The following is a 22,379-nucleotide window of genomic DNA, read 5'->3' as shown; positions in this document are numbered from 1 at the left end:
GGCAGCGCGTAGCGCCAGCCAACCAGCGCCCAGCCGCCCACTGCCAGCAACCAATCGGCACCCGCCGTTTGCCCGCCTTCAGCTAACCAGCGCGTGGCCGCCGTTACCGCCAGCCAATCCCCGCTCGGCGCCGCCCGCCGGCGCGCGCTGAGGGCGGGCGGGGGTGGGGCCGGCATCCCCCGAGCCGGGGAAACTCCCTCAGGTAAAGGTGGGAGAAAATATGGATTATGCCAGATAAATAAATAGCGCAGATAAAACCAAATGGTGTTGGTTGAAGGGAAGGTACCACTGCCCAAAGTCACTGAAGATTTGTTTGTCCGGAGAGTGTGTCGGGGAGGTTTCCCGGCTATGCCAGCGAACTAATACAAAATATAATATTAATACTAGTTATTTTCCAATTAATTCTTGTATTTCTATATACAGTGTCACGTATTGTATATATTATATAGCTAACTGTCTATTTGCGCCTGCTCACGAACTAAAGCTGAGGCCTGATCCTGTGAGGTGAGGTGAGCTGAGCCGTCCCGGGGGCCGCAGCGCCCTCCTGCACCTCAAGTTGTGCCGGGGGGGTTCAGATTGGATATTAGGAAAAATTTCTTCACTGAAAGGGTTCTCAAGCATTGGAACAGGCTGCCCTGGGAAGCTGTTGAGTCATCATCCCTGGAGGTATTTAAAAGATGCGTAGATGTGGTGCTGAGGGACATGGTTTAGTGGTAACTGGGCACTGCTGGGGTAATGTTTGAAGTTGATCTTAAAGGCCTTTTCCAACCAAAACAATTCCATGAGAGGGTTCTGCTGGGGAGGGCCGTCCGCTGTTACCACTGTGTGTGAGGAAAAGTGTAAGCAACTGGAAAGCATGCAGAGGAAAGAGCAACAAGACAGGGAAATCGGTGAAGGTTGAAGAAACCGGGCTTGTTTAATCTAGAAAAACAATAGCAAAGCAGAGGAAATACTTTGTTTTAACATAATTGAGTTTTTTGACCTTTTTTTGGATGTTTTTTATGTTCTCTATGAGAAAGTTGGGAAGGAACTGACTCTGCAGTGAGGAACTCTTGCCAGCTGGAGGTGGAACAGGCACCAGCCAATCTTCTAAACTGGATTTAATTTTGTCCTTTTTTTTTTTAATAGCTGAGATAACTTTGTCATGTATCGTCTTAGCTGGTCTGAGCATCTCAGATATTCTTCTTATGGTATTTTGCTTCTGTCAGGTGTATCTGAAGAAAAATCAGATGTATATATACAGACACATAACAAATAATGGAATGTGGTATCAGCTGCCCCTGTGGCTGCCTGGGGGGGATGGATGGAGAGGTGGGATGGATGGAGGGGGTGGGATGGATGGAGGGGGTGGGATGGATGGAGGGGGTGGGATGGATGGAGAGGTGGGATGGATGGAGGGGGTGGGATGGATGGAGAGGTGGGATGGATGGAGAGGTGGGATGGATGGAGGGGGTGGGATGGATGGAGAGGTGGGATGGATGGAGGGGGTGGGATGGATGGAGGGGAGGATGCATGGAGGGATGAGATGTCTGGGGTGCCACGGCCAAGTTCTCCTCATACAGCCGGTCAGCAAGTTCTGATGTGTATCTTTCTCACCACAGTGAAACTGGTACCTGCTGGCGGCGCGCTTGTGGTGCTGGCTGTCCAAGGGCTGCACAGCCAGATGGTACGTAACCTGATACAGCAGAATAGATTTCACCCCTGCTCACGGGGGAACTTGTCTTCAGGACCCAGAGTAGGGGGACGGCTCTCAATGCCACCTCCTACCTCCGCAAATCGGAGCTGCCTTTGCCTGCGAGCTCCCCCCAGAATCACAGACGTGTCCCGCGGGGCTGGGTGATGTGAAGAGATTTGTAGACGGGAGCGCACGTCCTTCCCCAGACCGAATGAACGGGTTTTCCCCTCAAATTCTCGGCCCAGGGGAGGGCAGCGTTCGGCCGGCGCCCCGCCCCGCGGAAGGCGGAGCGGAGCGGGCCGCGGTGCGCGCCGGGGCCTGTAGTGCTGCGGGCGGCGGCGCCGGGCCGTTGCCGGGAGGCGGTGGGGCAGCGCCGCGCAGGGCACCCGGGAGCGGCCGGGCCGGGGCTCCGAGCCCCACGCAGGTACCGAGCGGTTCGCCGGGAGCGGCAGGGCCTCGGGGGGGGACGACTGAGAGGTGGACCGATCGCCGCGGGGAGAACAGCGGCTGGGGTGCGGGGAGGGCCGCGGGTCCCGGTGCCGTTTCACGGGGGCCAGTGTGGGGCAGGTGCGGGGCCGGGCAGCCGAGGGGAGGGGAGTGGCGAGGCTGCCGCCCGGGCCAGGGAGCTGGGCTCCTACCGGGGCGGGCGGGAGGAAGCCAGGGATCTGCCGAAGGGGTGTGCGAGGGGAACAAAAGCGTTGTCAGGCCTTGGCAGGTGGTGCTTGGCTCTGAGTTTTTATTCCGGTAGGAATGGACAGTGTGGGATATGCAGGCTCTTTGAAAGAAACGAGGCTGTAATTTGGTTTTTTGGTGGAAGTATTTGGTGGTGGTTCATACAGGGTTGTATGGAGGAGATGGCAGCGGCTCATGGGAGTGAGACACAAATTCCTCAGCCCCCTAAATACAAAGGCTGGTCTTGCTTTAATACCTGCTTAATTCTTCATCTTTTTCTTCTTTTTAAAATTTGGCTGCAATTATATTTATTGATTTTTTTTTTTTTTTGCCAGTTGATAGGATCTATCTGATAGTTGTGGGAGACCTTAAAGGTTTAGTGTTTGATGGAAATTGTTAAGATTAGCATGTGTAGTTTTGAATCTCGATTATCTCAGTGCTTGCTTTCTTCTCAGTGTACCTGTGATCATCTTTTTTTGCTTATATACGAGTATTCCATTTTAATATGGGAAAAAAAGAACAACTTTGCAGCTTTTGTTAATGATTGGAAGAAGAGAAGCTTAATTGAGTTTGCTGATCTATAATTTGTTTCCCGGAACATAGTGATACGGAATTAGCTGTGCTGTTGTTTTCGCTTCATGGTCTTGGAAGTACATGGAAGAGTAATGTTGTTATTCTCTGCAGCTTAGTTAACATGAAGATGGAGGACTATGAAATATTCTGTAAGAAGCATCTTTCCAGAATCCAAGAAGAGGCAATAAAAAGAGAAGCCTCTTTCACTGTTCAGCACAAAAATATCTCCCTCATCCAATTCCATGGAGTTCCTGTGCTTTCCCCTCTGGTAAGGCTTTTTTTTTTTTTGCCTCTCTGGTGTGCTGTGTGATTGGCGCTGGCTCTGATGTCCCCGTGTAATGACTCTACTGAAGGTACGGGTCTGTTGAGGTATCATCTGGCCTGCTGCTTAGTGTATTCCTAGCCTTAATTTTACTAAGAAAAGGGCTAAAATATACATTTTTTCACACTGACTACATTTGCTTCTGTTTCTTGAAATCTGTTATCTTCATAAGGGGAGTAAAAATGTTTGTGGTATTAAATAGATGAATGTTATTGCTGGGCTGAACTTTATGTAAAATCATATTGACATTCCAAGTATTGAACATGTGAATTTGTTTAGAAGTGTCAAAAAAATTGCAAATAGGAAATGCTGAGATAATTAAAAAGCTTTTAAGTAAATTTCTTTTTCGCATGTGTCTGCAGCTTCCTGTAGTGTATTTCACAGGCTCATCAATTATGTTCAATCATTCTGTGCTTAATGCAAACAGAGCCAAGCAGAAGACTGTTGGTAGTTTGTGCAATAATGCAGCTGACTTCCTTGTTTTAGTGATGGGAACTATGAACGGAGAGACTCTTAACAACAATCTCCAAAAATCACAATACATTGGAGACTAAACGATATACTGTAATATTTTTCATTTACAAATGGGTTGATATTTTAAGGTTTCATAGAAGAAATGCATAATTTGACTTGAGCATAGTTCATTTAGTAGAAGTTTGTGAAACCGTTCCTTGTAGTTTTGTAGATCTAGTTTTGACTTTTATCCAAACTACATATTCTAAAGTAGTAACTCGGAAGATTTTCCTTTTCTGATTATTGAAAGGATCCAGAAGGCTGCTTGCATACGTTTCTGTCATGTTGTGAAATTCACCTCTGGTTCAAGAGACTGGTGCTTCGTAGAGCTTAATAGTTTCAGTACAGGTAGGAATGTAGGTCACAGAGGGCTCTACAGGATGCACAAACCTCCTGTCTCCATAGAGGACAGGGAAGGACTTGTCCTGCAGTCTGAGTCCTGTGTCATTTGAAGTTGGTACTGTAGCATGTAATGTTCATGCAGATTTTTGTATAAACGATCTTTTACATTCATGTTCATTTGCATGTGTGCCAAGCATGCATTTTGTGCATCTTCCATTAAAAAAAAAAGTATAATTGGTTAAAAAGAAGCTGTTGTTTTTCTTTCTAATTTATTTCTGGAATTCTGTATTGAAATTTACGTTTAGTGATATAACCCATGATTCTTACACTCTGTTTTGCAGCTTAGCCTTGAAAAGAAACAGGAAATACAACAATATAAACAGAAAGCACTGGACCTAGAGACCTGGCGGCAGAACTCCCGGAAAAGAGCTTTACTGAATCGTGTCCAGGAGATTCTGGAAAATGTTCAGGTAGTGTTAGTCCTAAGGCTTCTTACAGCTTTACAGAAAACCTCTGCTTATAGATGTTTTGAGAAAGTGCTGGGGCTTAAGTATGAAGCATGAAATTAATAGCAGTTAATGCTCCAGAACCAGCATTTGCTAGTATTTCTTGCTATGTTACCTGGTAATTGACTATTTAGTGCTAATATCTACAGTCATTGTAATGCATGGGACTTTCTTTTCACTGCTTGTTTGGTTTATGCGAAAGACAGACCAAACGAGATGACTGACTGTTGCTTTTGTAACTGAGTTTGAAAGGACTGGATTGTAAAAACAAATGAACAAAACCCCCAGTGTTAGAGCTTGCTTTATTTGCAAGCTTGTAGTTTTATCAGAAAATAAATCTATTTTCAGCCCTATGATTACAGAGTTAAAATTACCTTTGCAACGACTTGTAATTCTGTTGTGTGTTTTATAATTTTACTGCAACTATTTTGTTTTCTTTGCTGCTTCAATGATGGATTTAGTGGAGGTTTAAATTGAAAAGAGTATTAGCTACATCTAATGAAGCGATATTATTTGTCTTTGAAACAGTTGTAATACAGTGTTTAAATTAACCTGTTGCTTAAAGAGTTGCAGTTAACCCTGAATTTGAGTTACTAAGGTGGCAAACAAAACCTGCTGGTTTGCATTGTTTACTGGAGTGTACATGGCAACAGTCATCTGGTTTGGGATTTGAAGAGCAGACCAGGAACTCATGTTCAATACAAAAATAAGTTAGCTTTTTTTTTTTTTTTTTCTCTCTAAGGGTTTCCCTTTGATAATTGAGTTGCGACACATTGGATAACCTATAGGATAATTTTAGTGTAAAAATCCTTTTAAACAAATGCTGGCTAGAAGTAGCATTTAATTCTCGCTTAAATAAAGTTGGTTTTCCAGGTACTTGACAAATGAAAACTTGAATTTAATTGTCTCTGGATTAGTAAAGAAATGAACAAATTAATTTATAGTTCCACTTTTTTTATTAGGCATTTTGTTGGTTTGTTCTTAGTCGTCTATAGGTTAGTCTATATTTCATACTGAAATTTTTCAATTACATGATATAAACATACTTTCGTATTTTAAGAAGAATCTTGCAAGATAATTTGAAGCCATAAAATTATTTGAACGTATCCAAATTGCCTCATGAATAAAAGAGCATCTTTGCATTTGGATACTTGGTATCAGTAGAAATGCTGAGTGGACCATTATTCAAATGTAAATATTAATTCCAATAACCTCTTTCTCTTGTGAAGAGCTCTGTATCATAAGTAATTCGTAGGAAATCGGTAACAGTTGAACTGAGAATTTTTATTGGTTTTAAGGTGGTAGCATTCTTCTTTTTAAATTCAGGTGAAGCTTGCAGAAATCTGAGAAGCTGAGGGGATTTCATTGAAAATACATGAATTTTTAAAACTTTTATTTGCAGATCAGGAAAGAACCTAGCGTGAGTGATGTGAACACACAAGAGACTGAGAATACTTGTCCTGATTCAGATTCAAAAGCTTCGACTGACTTCACAGCTCTGTCAAATGTCAGTTTGGCATGTTCTCCTGAAAGGCATGGTCCCACGGAGCTTGAAAAGACACCAGAACTTATGCCAGCAGATACTCCTGGGCAGGTGACATCAAATGTGACAGAAGTAGTTAAAGTATCAGAAGAAAATGTTTTTTCAAAGCAAACTGAGAGTCACTTCTCAAAAGACGTACCTTGTCCAAGGGCTGCATCTCCTGACAACGTGCATAATAAGCCTGCATCACAGGCTTTGCAAAAGCAAGAGGTGCCACCATCGGATGAAGAAGTCCAAGATCCATACGTAATGAGTCTTCAGAATCTGATGAAGAAATCTAGGGAGTATATAGAGAAAGAGCAAACCAAGCGTAGCTCAAAAAGTAATTCAAAGAGAAGTATGAGTGAAAGTCATTCAGATAAAGAAAATGATGGCATTAAAACAACTGACTCTGTGAAAGAAAGAGTAAAGCTCACGGGCAGAAGTTGCACCACTGTGACGCCTGATAAACCCAGTCTTAATAAATCAAATACCCTTCTCCAAGGTGTTTCTACTCATACAAGTAACACAAGTATGTCAACTTTATCCAGTTTTTCTAAAGTAGACATACCTATGAGAGTTGGAACACCCCCATTGGTGGATTCGGATTCAGATGAAGAATTTAAAAAGACATCTATGTTTGATCGTGACAGTAGCATTGTCAGGAGCCTCACAGGCTCTTACGCCAAATTGCCAAGCCCAGAGCCGAGCATGAGCCCTAAAATGCACCGAAGGCGCCCGAGACCTTTATCAATGGGACACATCGTTATAAATAGCCCTGTGAACGCTTACGAGTTAAGTCCTAAAGGCAAGGGTAGAGCCATGGATTTAATCATGCAAGATATTGCTGATAAAAATAATGTCTCTGAATCAGTGCCCAAGTTCATGGTGGACTTCACTATGGCGTGCCCTAGCAGAGTTCCAGGTATCCACAGGAGTTCTTCAGGCCCTTGTGATGGGTTGGGGGTTGGCAAACCAAACCGCCATTCCTTTGGGCACTTGGAAAGCAAAGGAACGTTGTCGGCTACAGTGGAAGGACACGTAGTGATGGACAGCAGAGTGCCATATAAAGTAGAGACTAGTGCTAATATTGTAGCTCCAAAATTGAATGAGCCGTTTGCCATCAGTCAGTCTACAGTAACACAGAAGGTCCTTGCTGTGACTGAAACCAAACCATCTAGTTTGCTAGAAAATACTAAATGCAATTCTCCAGTAGAACTCAATAAATCTTACGACGTCGAAAACCCATCCCCTCTACTAATGCAGAGCAAGAATATGCAAAAGCAGACGGACACTCCAAGTGTTGCCCCAGCAAATGAGCAGTTTCTAGAAAATAGTTTTGAAAAGGTAAAACGTAGGCTTGATCTGGACACTGACAACTGCCAAAAAGAAAGCAGTTGCTGTGTTCTAACAGCTGGAATGGAAGAACAAGAGAAACAGTGGTTGCAAGAACAGAAATGTCCTGTGGGATCAGTTTACCTTACCAAGAATACAGCCCCTGATAATATCGCAAAAGGTAAAAGATTTCCTGGAGTTGAGGATTTTTCTTAAACTTACTTCTCAGTTTATAAATATTTCAGAAAAAAACCCAATGGTCAGTAGTCATTGGTATTTCTAAGTATGTGTGTATATATATATATCAAAAGGCTAAAATTTTATTGAGTGTACATTATCTTTCAGTAACTTCATTATGTAATTTTAAATTAATGACATTCTAAAATTCAGCTTGCTCCTTCAGTCTTTTTTAACAGCTACAGAACAGTGTAATTGCTGTCTTAGTCACTTGGAGTAAAAAGTCTTAAAACAGTTATTTGTAACAAATACTTGATTAAAAAATTGTGAGGAAACATCAGCAAAGACATTGTATATCGGTTTTGTGAATTCTGTATTTATTCTGAAGGGTATCATTTGACAGCACAAATATTAATTTCCCATTTGAACGTAGAAACTGGAATTTAGTTTTACTAAGAAAATTTTGTCTTATTCCATGAGGTCTAAATAAGACTACTAAAAGAAAAGATAGCCCGTGTAAATGGAAAGAAAATACCTTTAAATGGGTTGCAAATCCATATATGTCTATATAGGTATTTTCTTCGAATTCAAGACTGTTATATCTGTGTGTGTCTCTACCAAATCAAGCTGAAGTGGCATAAAAAATTTTAATTCGCTCAAGCAAGTGTAGGTTTACTATTCTTAGAGCTAGATCTTTGTGTCCTTATTTTAATACAGGCTCAGTTGGTGTTATTGCTGTTTCATTCACGTGATTTTCCTACAAATAGGAACATACAAATATTTTGAAGGACTGTAGTAACTGATGAGGTTCTTTGCAGTACCTAATGGAAACTTGATACCAAGCTTCTTTGCAATACCTAATGGAAACCGATATCAAAGATAGGCTGTACTTTCTTACTGATGATGCAAATTGCTCCTGTTAAAGCATGTATGTCTGTGGCAAAGATCACAGAAATTATTTAATACTTGATTCTTTGTAATGTGTCTTCTCAGAAGATATTTTAAAAACTAAAATGTTGGCCTTCGAAGAAATGAGGAAGAGACTTGAAGAACAGCACGCACAACAACTGTCAATTCTGATAGCTGAACAAGAGAGAGAACAGGAGAAATTGCAGAAGGTAAGGTAAAAAGAGGAAAAATTTGAAGCAAAGGATGTGTGTGTTATATTGAAGTTTGTCAGGAAGCAGATGGTTTTAAACTGTACATATTATTGCTTTGCAGAGTTAGAAAAATAGTCTTATAGTTGATTCTCTCTTTTGTAGGAACTGGAAGAGCAGGAGAGAAAGCTGAAAGGAAGGAAGGTCACTACAACGGAAATAGAAATTTCCAAAGTGAATATTAACAGTAGGATGGAGTTGGAGTGGAGGAAAAAAAGCGAAAGTGGCTTGCTGGAAAGTGTGCAGTCTCAGCTGGAGACAGTCCACAACGCAAACTCTACCAGCATTGGTAAGACCGAGAGGGTAGAATACAGATTAAAAGTTGTGATATATTTTGCTCTACGGTGCTTGACTGTACCAGCTGCCCCAGCGTTCCTGTCCTAGGGCGCTTGTTGGTCAGGATATGCAGACAGCTGCTGCCTTCAGCTGTTGACAGCGTATGTAAAACAAATTCTGAGTTGCCTCTTTGTCTAGCTGGCGTTTAGCATAGTTCCAGCCATCCTTGTACTGTTCCATATACTGCTTTTGTGTATAATTGTTATAGAGCATATTTGAGGAAAACAAGCTGAGAGTAAACTCATTTGATCAAGGATGAGGAGGTGGATTTACATCATCTACAGAAGGTAGATCCTCATGCCAGGATCTGCCTCATGCCATGTAGCTCCATAGCAGTGGGCCTGCTCTTCTCATTTGTGTAGGAGGATTAGGAGGGCTCTGTCCTTGACTGCAAGGAAGTACAGCTACAGCTGATGGAACACCTCTCACCTGTTCCAGAACATTATGAAATGTTTTGTCTTCAGTTTAGGAAATTCTGCTAGGAAATGAATCGGAAATACTCATATTGCTTCTTGCCTGTAATTGACCTTGTAAACAAAGCTGCTACCTCTCAGCTGAGTTCTGTTTCCTGAGTGTATTAACATGCACTTATCAAACACAAATGGAAATTGGGCATTCGAACAGGCAAACAGCAAAGGAACTTCTAATTTGAGAGTAAAATTGCTGATATGATTATTCATTATTCATCTTTAGGATCCATGATAGCATTAAACACTTTAAAGCCATTTCCTTTGAGATGCTTTTTGAATAGGATTTTCTGTAGCAATTTTAACATTAGGTAAATGATTTTTCATGCTGTAACATATGGACATTTTTCCTCCTGATATACAAGTATTACCATTTGCAATTTGAATAAGAATAGCTGACAGCACTGGGAGCTTCTTTGTTCTTAAGCCTAAAAAGGCTTCCTGACTGCAACCAGAGTTAAAGTTTATGGATGTGCTTGATTTTTATCTGCATTTGTTGTTTTTTATGGAGTGCTGCATTTGTGTATTTATGTATGTATCTATGTATATATGCACACATAGTCATTACTTAATGGACAAAGACTGTATTGAACTGTACATTCTAATTTATATGCAGGTTTTGCGCACACTGCGACACCTAACACCTTTGCTTCAACAAGTGAAACTTCATTCTTTCTCTGGGGACCATCAGGTAGTGGAGTTATAAAAACCTCAGTATCTAGGCCGAGTAACAGGATCAAAACTAGGTGGACTCAGGTAAGGAAAAAAAAAAAGGTTTATTTATAGCTTAAAAAGCCCTCTTGTTTTTGTAAGACACTGGTAGTCTTACAATAGCTGTGCAGTAATAAAAAAAAAATTAGTATCCCTTCCTATTTTGACTTTGATTACACGAGAGAACTGTATAGGATATTTTTCTTGTTCATACATGCAAAATAATCCTATAGCAATATAGGACTAATATAGCAACGCTACAGGCTTGGGGAAGAGTGGCTGGAAAGCTGCCCGGCAGAAAAGGACCTGGGGGTGTTGGCGGACAGCCGGCTTAACATGAGCCAGCAGTGTGCCCAGGTGGCCAAGAAGGCCAACGGCATCCTGGCCTGTATCAGGAATAGTGTGGCCAGCAGGAGTAGGGAAGTGATGGTGCCTCTGTACTCGGCGCTGGTGAGGCCTCACCTCGAGTGCTGTGTTCAGTTCTGGGCCCCTCACTACAGGAAGGACATTGAGCTGTTGGAGCATGTCCAGAGGAGAGCCACCAAGCTGGTGAGGGGTCTGGAGAACAAGTCATGTGAGGAGAGGCTGAGGGAACTTGGCATGTTTAGTTTGGAGAAGAGGAGGCTGAGGGGAGACCTCATGGCCCTCTACAACTACCTGAAAGGAGGTTGTAGAGAGGTGGGTGTTGGCCTCTTCTCCCAAGGGAATAATGACAGGACCAGAGGAAATCGTGTAAAGTTGCGGCAGGGGAGGTTTGGATTAGATATTAAGAAGAATTACTTTACTGAGAGAGTGGTCAGGTACTGGAACAGCCTGCCCAGCGAGGTGGTGGAGTCGCCATCCCTGGAGGTATTTAAGAAGCTTGTAGACATGGCACTTCAGGGCATGCTCTAGTGCCCGAGATTGATGGTTTGCGTCTGTTTGTGGGTGGGTGTGGTGTGTGGTGGTTTGTTTTTTGGTTTTTTTTTTTTTTTTTTTGGTTGGACTCGATGATCTCAAAGGTCCCTTCCAACCATGAAGATTCTGTGATTCTATTGCTTCTGCTAAGTTAATATTATGGTGGGCACTTCTGGCCTAGCCAAAATGTTATCAGCAGCTTGTTTCTTACTTGAAAACTTTGTCACATGATTGATGTTACTTGAGAAATAATTCAAAATTCTTGCCTTTTTTAATTGAATATTTAGAAGACGCTTCTTTTCTTTTAAGGTTTTCAGTCCAGAGATACAAATGAAGTTTGATAAGATCACTGCTGTGGCAAAGGGGTTTCTTACTCGTAGACTCCTGCAGACGGAAAAACTGAAACATCTTAAGCAAACTGTAAAAGTAAGATCAGCATTTTTACTATGCAGCTTCTCCTCCTGTTTGTTTTTGCTCATATCCTCGATTGACAGCTGAAATCATGCATTTTCTGCTTTCAGAAGAATTTGGAAATGTCTGTCACATGAACATGTTTGAGTGTTGCATTGCTTAGTGTCATACGGTCCAGGTCAAACAACGACTGTGCGTCCTACACGTACAGTTTGTAATGATTCCTTTGTTGTGAAGGATTATGCCTAGTGCTTATCTTATTTTCCCGTCTTCCCCAGGATACTATGGAGTTCATAAAAAATTTTCAGTCTGAAGCACCATTAAAAAGAGGAAGTGTTTCAGCACAAGATGCATCCCTTCATGAAAGAGTAATGGCTCAGGTGACACAATTTAAATCTTTTTTTTTTTTCTTCTTTCATAACTATTCTGCTTTTCTAAGATAAATACGTAAACCTTCGCAGTGACTTTGTTTAAAGCAAAAAGTTTAAACTATGTCTTTGAAGAGAAAATCACATTTTTGTGCTGATGCATTGAGATTTCAAAATTATATTTTCAAGTGTTTTGTTTAGATTGAAAGCAAGAAGAGTTAACCATGGGAATGTTAAGTTGACTGAATGTTTTATTACAATTTCAATTATTCTTTCCAGCTGCGAGCTGCTCTGTACGACATCCATGACATCTTTTTTACGATAGAGGCATCGGAAAGAATGAATATTCTGCGTCATGATCGTGAAGTTCGTAAAGAGAAGATGCTCAGGCAAATGGTGTGTTATAGTCAGGAGAATGTAAACTGTTTTAAGAATTTAAGTTCTGGATCATTTTGCTTTTAAGAGATTCTTCCTCAGCCAGTAAAAAGTTGTTTAAATGTAAATTGTTGTTTAATTATGCTTCTGTAGGTAACTTTCTTCAAATAAAAAAAAGGTTCTATGCAGTAGGAGATTAGTATGTTGAAACTAATAACAAAAAGTTCATACTTTAAATAAGAATACATTATAGCACACAAATATTTTTAATCTGATAATATAAGGAAGATCCTTTAATTTTAAAAAAGAAAAAAAAAAACAACCCTTGAATTTAGCCTGAATGGGAACTGAGTACTGAAAACACTGTTGTGTTTGTTGAGGGTTTTTTTTGTTAGGTTGGTTTTTAAGTAGGGGCAGGTCTGATGGGATTAAGCTTAATAAGAGCAATAACTAGTGTTATTCTGGGTTCTTTTGCTTTTTTTAGGATAAAGTAAAGAGCCCAAGAGAGAGAGTGACACTTTCAACAGCTACACAGAAATCTCTGGACAGGAAAAAGTACATGAAGTATGTGCAGTTCTCCCTTTGTGGTGGTGGGAGGGGGTGCAAGAGGATGGGTAGGAGGCATTGGAAATAGTGAAAAGAAGACTTTGGAGTACAGCTTCTTTGCAAAGTAATATATCCCCTGGGAAGAATGAATTTAAAAAGTCTTCACGTGTGTGGTGATTTACTAATAGTAGTTTGCTCTTACTTTTAAGAGACTTCTGGTTTGCATGGGAGAAAAATGTGGCAAGTTGTGCATTTATGCTATATATCACTGGTGAGCAAAATGATCCTTGTGCACTTGGTTTATGGTTGGTTTTGTAAATTGTAAAAAGTGCTCCAAGTTACTTTATCAATCTTTTTAAAGAGTCTACCAACAGTCATTCTTGGTAGAGTATCTCTGGCAAAGTTTTTTGGGGCATGGTAGCAGGCATTATCCTGCAACACAGGTCAGCAGTCTGGCCGGGTGTGTTACACTGGCTCATGAGTAAAAGGTGACAATTTGTAGTACTGCTCTGACAGTATTACACACAGGTGTAGGTCCTGTTGTAGGATTTTTCCTACTGTTTCTGTTTTAAGACCTATTTGATGATTTTATAATTTAAATATTTTTCAATACTTTTGTTTCTCTAGGACTTCAGAAATGGGAATGCCAAGTAAAAAAATAATCATAAAACAAAAAACTCCTGAAAGCCGGTGAGTGAAGATTACTTGTATTGGGATGCTGTTAAAGAACTGTCTTATAATGGTAGATTCTTTGATCTGTGTTGCTGGTTTGCCATCAATCAGCTCAATTTCTGACACTATTATGATGGACAGTAATGAAATCTGATTTAGCATGGTCTGAGAAAGGGGATTATTAGCTCATTAAAAGTTAGAAAAGATTTATTTTCTTCAGAGTCAGTTCTGAAATTTTATCTTTAGAAGTTATTTATTTATGGCTTTAAATCTCTGTGCTCAGGTTCAAGTTCTTCCTCTGAGACACATTATTAGTATCTCTTAAGCTTCAGTTTAACGCTACTAATTTTCTTAATTCCCTTTACTTTGCAATGTAATCATTGATACACTTATCTGTCAGAAAAGAAGTGGCTTTCTGTTCTGAGGAACAGTTCTTTCTTCTAAAACGTGTGATTCTTTGCTTAGATCACAGAAATTATGGTGTTCGATACTTGCTGTTCAGGAAGACAGCAGTTTTCTTAGGAGGCCTGTCTGCACCTTTTTCTAGTACAAAAAGTCAGATACCTGACATCCCTTAAAAACAGTTTTTATCCCATGCTTACCCAAAAGCTTTGAAGATGTGCTGTCTACTAACACAGTTCAATCTTCGATGACTAGTTTAAGTGATTTCGTCCTCCTTTCCTGTATGTCCTTATCAATGACCAAGAATTCAAGCCACTGCTGAGAGAATTTTAGCTGTGTCCTTTTTGGTTTCTTTGTTTTAAATAGCAGATGTAGTTATTCGATTCTGGAATTCTAATTCTTGCCACTTTTGCCTACACGTCATCTGCATTACAGAACCTGTTAACGTTTCTGAAATCTGTTATGTGAAACATGATGCAGAATTCGGTATTCCTTGTGAGTTTTGGGCTTTTTTTGTGTGTTTTTTTTTTTTTTAGAGAAGGGGAAAAAGCACTAATAATAGTTTGTATTTTAACAGCGTACTTCAACCAAATCAAGGACAGAATGCCCCACTTCATAGGCTGCTCTGCAGACAAGGGTAAGGGCACAGCGTGTTTATAGCCTAAAGATGAAAGTGAACACAAAGTGCAAGTGCACAGTAATTTCTGAATAATATTTTCACATACTGGTGCAACTTGTTCAAAGTAAAAATAATTAGTTCTCACAGTATTTTGAGAGAGTGATGAAGCTTTGTTTTATCTTATACTGCAAGAAAATACTTAGTGTCCTCATCCTCTTGTGTATTGTCTCCATTTACACTGTGTTCCAACATTTCTATTTGTAACATTCATTCCATGAAGCTTTGCTTCCACTTAATGAAATACATATATTTTTAAATGTAGACTGTAATACCACAGTATCTGAACCTAATCAGTTTCTTAAACAGAGTTTTAAAAACCTGTTTGTGGGGAGATGTTTTCCTATTTAATGTATCTACTTAAGCCATAATAATGTCAACAGGAATTGTACACGTACTCAGGAAGTGGTGCTGTGGGACACTGTAAAAAATGTTTTCATGCCAAACACAGTTTGATAGTGTCTTTATATTTTTGGATACAGCCTTTCAACTTTGCAAGTGACTTATTGACTCTTTTATATTTAATTAGAACCCCTAAGACCTCAATGAAGGGGGTTGAGCAAAATAGAAAGAAGGCCCCAGAGAGCAGAGTGTCTAACAAGGCTGTTCCAGGTGTGTAGAAAATTGGTGCTTGGATCTTATAGTAATAAGTTACTAGTATGTAGAAAAAGTAAATGGGGAATATATTGTTTTCCTTTTCTCATGCACTTGCTTTGCTATGTCTTAAATCTCACCTATCTCTTTAAATAAACATGCGCTGGTAACTCAACCATCCACTTCCAAATTCTATAAACGTAATGTATAGAATGTACTGCACAGCTCATTTGCTTTCACTCACCAGATGCCCAACCATAAAAATGTTTGCCAGATACATTCACTGGAACTGTTTGAGAAGCTAATAGTAGTCAAAATAGACTTGGATTAGAATCCCAATGTCATTTGAGTCTTATTTCTGTCACATGTGTAACTTGTCTGCAATACGAAGCTTAGCGAAAGGACAGGAAGGACAGTTTCAGACTTATCAGTGGGCGTTCAGTCATCGTACAGTCCTAAAATTGTATATATTACTGTAGCATCTTGCACAATGTTCAAGTCCCAATGACACAATTTTAAAAGTGAAGTATTCCTGTACTCACATACAGAGATTACTAATTGGTTACCTTTTATTAAAAAGGTTTGATAATGGTGCCAAACCTCTCCGTTTTCAGCCCGTTCAGGCATGAAGGGAATAGAACACTATGAAACATCTTACACAATTACCAATTTTTAAATCAAATTTTAAATTTCTTAAGTGACAAACCTTAATTTATCAGAAGGTAAAGTGTTTTATAGGTTTTAAAACTGTTTAAGATCTTAATTACACATTGTTCTCAAAAGAGAGCTCCATGAGTCAAGTATAAAAATTGGGAAATTTTTGGCTCAGTAAGGCAAATTATAATGTAGTAGGATTTCAACTGGTTTCCATAGTGTTCTGAATTATCCTTATATATTAAGTATCAAACCTTTCCTATAAGGGAAATTCTCCATTTATTGCTGCCCTGGAACAGTGCTGGCAGGGAGTATCTGTGAGCTTTCGTGCAGTGCGTATGCTGTTTAAATGTGATGTTTCTCCAGAGTGTTTGGTTTTACTGTAGTACTTTGTAAAGCTGAGAGAAGTGGCCATAGAAGGGTGTATAGAAGGAAACTGTGCATACACATCTGTAGCATTTCAGTTTGAAGAGGAAAATAGAAAAAAGTAAATGATGAGATTACAGCCAAGGTTTGTTCATTTATTTTTCTGTTGCCTGTTCTCCTGGCAGTGCTGTCACTACTGAAGTGGAGCAAGGCAGTGGCTCAGTTCCACTCAGTGACACTACAGAAAAATTAGTGCAGGTAGTAAATAATCTGTCTGAAATATAAAGAAGAAAATCAAGTAAGCAATGCAATTTTAGCAACCAGAGGTAGCCATTGAGATAAGTTTTCATCTGCAAGTTTGCAAAAAAAAAAAGTGTCTGGTATTAACTAATAAGTGGAAGTGCTGAAGAGCAAGGACAACACAACAGTCAGGACCTCCAGCAGTTTCAGTATTGCAAGAGACTGTAGAAGAGAAGTAGTGTAAGGGCAGGGTCAGTGTCTTTAGCAATGATTTGAGATTTTGATGTCATCCCCTCTGTCTCATAATTTATGCTCAGCCTGTAATGATCTACAGTGTGTTTTACCTTTGCATCTGGTGTCAGACATCCAATTAAAGCATTCTCTCTCGTTCTTCTGTGTTGGGAGCGTGTGCTGCTCTAAGTCAGTCATAATTAATCTCAGTCATGGTAGTTGATACTTGGCAATGAAAAGAATCCTGTGGGATATATCTCTGAATTTCTCTTTGCCTCTCTTTATTGCTATTTGTTGAATATCTGGAAAGCTATTTAATGCCTTCGATAGTGGCCTTCTTGGAACTTAAAGCAGATGAGGTGTGTCTAGCCACTCGTACGCTGTCTAGTTCTGGTTGCACCAAACCTCATTTAGTGTTTGGATATCACATGTGTTCCCATGGCGTAATACCAATACTTCCCTAGGATCCTTTAGAAGTAGCTTAGACTACTTGTACTTAATGAATGCTCTGGGCAATCCTGCTTCAGCAGGGGAGTTGGGCTAGATGATCTCTATGGTCCCTTCCAACTCTAAAAAATTCAGTGAAATTCAGTGAATAGAGGTGCATTCTGAAATTACTAGATGGGAACGCTTGGCATTAAAGAAATAATCTGCATAATTTTGCAATAATGAAAAAACATTAAGTTGAATACATTTAAATAGAACATGGTTTTCTTTATATATAGATAAAATATGACCAGTGAAAGGCTTGGCTGTATGTTGAATAGGGTTTTTTGTTAATAATTTTTTTCTAAATCTGTTTTTTTTGAAGTAATAAAGTGTCTTCAAGAGAGATCCTTGAAAGTCATCTGTATTGAGGCAACAAGTTCTGTCTGGGAAAGACCATAGACAGAGAAACTATAATCTCAAGTTGAAAAGAAAACGTACAAAGCCAAACAAATGCATATGCTTCTCTTATTTTAGTAGAAGTTGTGCATGTCAGAAAACAAAGACCTGTAGCAGTAGTTTGGTCTAGGCAATGCAGAGTCTTATTTATATCTGCAACTATGCCAGTCTGCTATACTTGTAACCCATGATATTTCTATTTAATTTTTTGTCTTGATTCATCCCTAAGTCCCAATTAAATTGTGCTTATTAGAGGGGCAAAAGGGAAGGAGGGTTAGTAGAATACAACTACTATATGTAAATGCCACTTATGCATTCAAATTAGATGTGGGACATAGCCTCAGAAGAAAACAATAGCATACTCATCCAACTACTTACTGCCTTTTTTAAAAAAGGTTCTTCTGATTATTGTTATAAATTCTGTCTGCAAAGTGCTTTGTAGCTTTAATACCACTGATTGATTGATTGTTGTCTGTTTCCAATGAGAGGGCATTTCTTTTAGGAATCAACTGGTGATCTTAAATTTAGTTTTTGGTTGGTTGTACTCCTTCAATCCAGAGTTCTGTGCTAAAGAGAAAAGTACAAGCTAATAAATCCATAGAGAGTCTTTATTTGTGGTTTTTTTTTTTTTAATTTTTATTTTAAAAAGGACAGAGATGCTCAGTCAATAGCCTGCCAGCTGTGCCAGGGAGGGCATTTAATGTGGTCTGATTGCATTAGAAAGAAGGTGGTTGAGATCAGGCTAATGCTGCAGCTAGACCTGTAATGCCTTTTGTTTCTGCCCACTCTGAGTAAGTGTTGTGGAAAAGGAATATGGGGCATGAGGCACACAGCGCAGAGTACCAGGGTGGCAGCCGCACTTGGCCAAGCCTGATCTTTCCCGCCTGGCAGCCCAGGCTGAGCAGGGAGGAGATGCCTGTGTGGGATGTTGTGTGCCCTGGTGTGTGTCAGTGTCCAGGCCAGCGCTCCAGGCAGGTGTCACACTTGCTGTGTGTGAGGAGCAGGTCAGTTCTATGTCACAGGAGGGAGGCCTCATGTAATTATTCCCTTTGGCACTGGAAAAGGTTGGGTGATAGTTGTATTCAGAAGGGCTGTAACTCTTTTTAATAAAGTTTGGCTTCTTCAGTTCCTTAGTCTAGATTGCTGGGGCATTTTACACCTCCCTATACCACCCTATTCTGTATGTGAGACTTTTATATAAGTTGGAGTGCACTAGAGGAGAGTTAAGAGGTGGTGTTAAATTAGTAATAAAGCATTATGGCTTTCAGCCTGGTTGTTTGTCCTACGAGATGGTAGGTGAGCTGAAGAGCACAGCACTGGAGGGTGCTAGTGTAGAGGGAAGCAGTGTGCCCAGGTGGGGGACCCTGCGGTGGTAAGGCCTTGGGGGGCACTTCCAAAGCTGCTTTGCGCTGTGCTGAGTGTGGCCCTCGGACACCGGTAAGTAACCACTGCAACTCTGACAAAGAGTGACTGAAGATCCTGAAAAGGACTGGCACTTAACCTTGTCACATTCATTTAATTGCCTGGTAATTATTTCTCTTCCATGGCTGTCCTCCATTTCCACTGCTCTGCACCACGTGGTGTGATTCTCACTGCTTTGTGTATGTGTTTGCTCACGTTGCTGGACACTCTCTTTAACTGCCTGAACCTAACGAATGCTGACTTGTGCTACTTTTTAGCAGCCTGCAGTGCTAAATTGTTATTACTGGAAGATACTTATGCTATGCATAGTACAATATGGCTATATTAATATGTGTATATTTGTTCTATTGTTTTTATACTTCGGCAGCTTTCTGTTTATAAGGGCTCTGCCTGATGACATTATTCATACTGCACTTTTAATTCTGGCTATGTATATTGACATACAGAAACCTACAACTGTCTCTTGGTTTATTAATATAGCAGCTGAGGAAAAGGAAAGTTATCTTAAATATTTGACTTGTATAATATTTTTTTAATGGATGGATTGTTTAAAAGTAGTACCCAGCACAGTTAAACTTATCAGTCGTTTAATCTGTCTTGTTGATGTGACAGACTTATCTTTTAAAAACTTATGTATTGCAGTTGTAGATGTTTTAGAGTAGCAAAAAAGAAGATGGAATAGTTACTGAGGAAAGAAATACTATAAATTGTCGTTACTTTCAAACCTATAGGTAGTTTTTGTAAGGCATTTTGGGTGTAACATTATGAAAACTGTTACTTTAAAAGTAGCCACTGAATACATATAATACTGCTTAAAAAAAATTTTGTCCTAAACGTTTTCAGCTATTTTTGTTGGATAATTCTGTTATTAAAAAAAAACAGTACTACTAATTGTAAAATGGTAATGTTTCTACTTCATTTTTAGGAGCATATGCAGGAAGAACCCAAAGAAAGAAGCCAAATGTTGTGACAATTTAAGAAGACAGCACTCACTGGGATAAAACGGCTATTTTTTAATGATGGTAGTCTCGGCACTGATTCAATATTGCATCTTCTATATGTATATTTATAAAGGATAAACATACTTTGTCATTTACAGACAATGACACATAATGACACATTAATACAATCTGGCCTGTAAAGCTCTAATACTTGTGGAAAAATTGCATGTTAAAGCTTATTATGTATTCATACTACTGTGCACACGCAAGATTCATAATCTTGTTTATTCAAAGACCACCAGAGGGCAACATTAAGTTAATTTGTGACTTTTTCACACTCTAATGCAATGCTTTTTGCATTACTTAAAATTGCAATTTCTACTTATGATTGCCACCATAAATAAGAAATGTGTATAAATTTTTAGTTTCCTACCATAAAGGTAAAGCAGTTAAATAAGTTTTGGGTTTTTTCTTAATTCAAACAAAACTGAGCTCTTACGTCTGAATTTGTCAGCAGCCTTTTTGAATGTACTTTCTGTATGAATGAGATTACCTCAAATTTAAATCTAAATGTTTTGTATTTCTGCTGAGTTGGACAGGCGTGGATCCAGATTAACTGCTGGGCAGACAGACGTACTTTCAATGACTCTACCAAAATTGCACGCTTATACATGTGGTAGATCAAACCACTGTGCTGAAAGAGCCCTAGGATTTTTTTTCCTTGCTGTTTACTACTGTTTCTTATGGAAACAACTTTTGGCCAAGATGAAAAGAAGTGGATGTTCTACAAAAATTTCAGAAGGCAAGATTTTAATTGGTTTACCATTTCAAACTTAGAAACAACTGTCCATAAAAATAATTCAGATATCTTACATGTCGTTGATGACAGTCACAATTTTTCTGACCAGTTTCTCTTCTACCATGATCGAATGGGCAAGGGGGGTTCCTACCAAATCCCAACAAAGACACTCTCATAATTACGAAAATCTAACATTAAAAGATCATGCTCATATTTTTACTTTGGTCTTGATACTGATGGATTTTATCCTTCATCTTGAGGGGAGCAGAATGGTGTAACTGGTTTTAATGGACTTGAGACATGATGTTACGGTCAGAGTCCAGTGGAGGGCAGCTTGGCTGTGTCAGTCTTTGCGGTGCTTGCTCTTGCTCGGCAATCAGCAGAAGCAGAGAACCGACTACCGCAATGTGAAATGGCTTATATATTGTTACTTTCCCAGTATCAGTACAACACCCTAACTTTGGAAGCTTTGTAGTATGTTGACATGGATATAAGAGGGAAAAAAAAGAAAATTTTGTTGTGTTAAATAGTGTGAAAGAGGAACATTAATGGTGGAATGAGGAGAGCATATTCACAGGCAGTGGCATTGTTTAAAATAAATGTTTTATACCATGGGGTACGTTACCCAAACTGCATACTTGGCAAATGGCAAAAACGCTGCCTAAACACTTGTCAGAATGACACTGCTCAGTGGCGTTTGTTTGAAAGCTCTGGGGGTGGCTCCCCTAGTGGTGTAAATATAAGAGCTTGCACCAGTGGAGGATGTGCCTCCTTCATACAAATGCCGTGGTTCTTCAGGATTTCAGACATAACACAGAAAACGCCCGATGTGGCTTCCTGTCACCCAGCAGCCATCGCCGCTCTCTTTTGGTTCCCAGCCTTCCTTAGGGGTGGAAAACATCTAGAAAGGGGGAAAATTTACAGTGAGGAGAGTAACCTGCATCACAGGTGACAGAATGTGCTGTTGACATAACAGTGCTAAAGATTGATGTCTTTAAAGGATGTTTTATGTGCTGTGATTATTAGCATAGGCAATATATTGATGTAAAAATAGGTTTAGCTGAAGTGTTAGTATAAAGGAATGCTTACCTTCTCTTTGGGTTTCACATCTAAACCGCTTTGACTTCACGCATGCTTCCAATACGTGTCATAAAACATCGAAGCACGGGGCTTTTTTTCCTTTTTTTTTTTAACTTTCACAAGGCCTTTCTCTTGATAAGTGCCAGAATTTGGTTTTGTACTTGATGTCTTGTATTTATACATATTTATCTTTTTATTTTGTGTGGAGTTGTTATTATCATTATAAAAGTGTATTTATTTTTGTACTTTATTTCATTTTCACCAGTCTTGCTTTTTACTTAAGACATACTGCACAATAAACTTTTAAATCTTTAAAAAGAACTGCGTTTCCTTTATTTTTCCGGGTTGAAAGATCACTTGATGTAAAATCAGGAAAAGGCAAACCCTGTGGTGCGAGGCCTCACACCTCACTGACATTCCTAAGAAGGACCTTTTGCCCTGTCCGTACACAGTTTTGTGTATTTTACACGAGAGACCATCCAAGGCCCCGTAAAGCAGCTTTCACGGCCCGT

The 22,379-nt window shown here is 39.7% G+C and overlaps 1 protein-coding gene across 1 annotated transcript; it reads left to right on the top strand.

The window, feature by feature from the left end:
* Positions 1-3,038: 3,038 nt before the first annotated feature.
* CCP110 (centriolar coiled-coil protein 110) lies at positions 3,039-22,180 on the top strand. The gene is made up of 14 exons (XM_074158541.1): positions 3,039-3,188; positions 4,439-4,567; positions 6,006-7,641; positions 8,631-8,755; positions 8,900-9,083; positions 10,214-10,353; positions 11,515-11,631; positions 11,895-11,996; positions 12,264-12,380; positions 12,844-12,923; positions 13,533-13,595; positions 14,557-14,616; positions 15,185-15,267; positions 19,973-22,180. The coding sequence occupies exons 1-14, from the start codon at positions 3,042-3,044 to the stop codon at positions 20,023-20,025; spliced, it is 3,036 nt and encodes a 1,011-aa protein (XP_074014642.1). The 5' UTR covers positions 3,039-3,041; the 3' UTR covers positions 20,026-22,180.
* The last annotated feature ends 199 nt before the right edge of the window (positions 22,181-22,379 follow it).

The sequence above is a fragment of the Numenius arquata genome, chromosome 14 (genome assembly GCF_964106895.1).
Source record: "Numenius arquata chromosome 14, bNumArq3.hap1.1, whole genome shotgun sequence".
In the NCBI taxonomy this organism is placed as follows: Eukaryota; Metazoa; Chordata; class Aves; order Charadriiformes; family Scolopacidae; genus Numenius; species Numenius arquata.
Note: the sequence above shows the minus strand (reverse complement) of the source record. Positions and strands in the feature narration are given on the sequence as shown.

Bases quoted from the DNA above. Each gene is read 5' to 3' on its own strand.
- CCP110 (XM_074158541.1), top strand. From the start codon at position 3,042: ATGAAGATGGAGGACTATGAAATATTCTGTAAGAAGCATCTTTCCAGA. The intron at 4,568-6,005 runs GTAGTGTTAGTC...TTTTATTTGCAG, and splicing joins AGATTCTGGAAAATGTTCAG to ATCAGGAAAGAACCTAGCGT. The intron at 7,642-8,630 runs GTAAAAGATTTC...GTGTCTTCTCAG, and splicing joins CCCTGATAATATCGCAAAAG to AAGATATTTTAAAAACTAAA.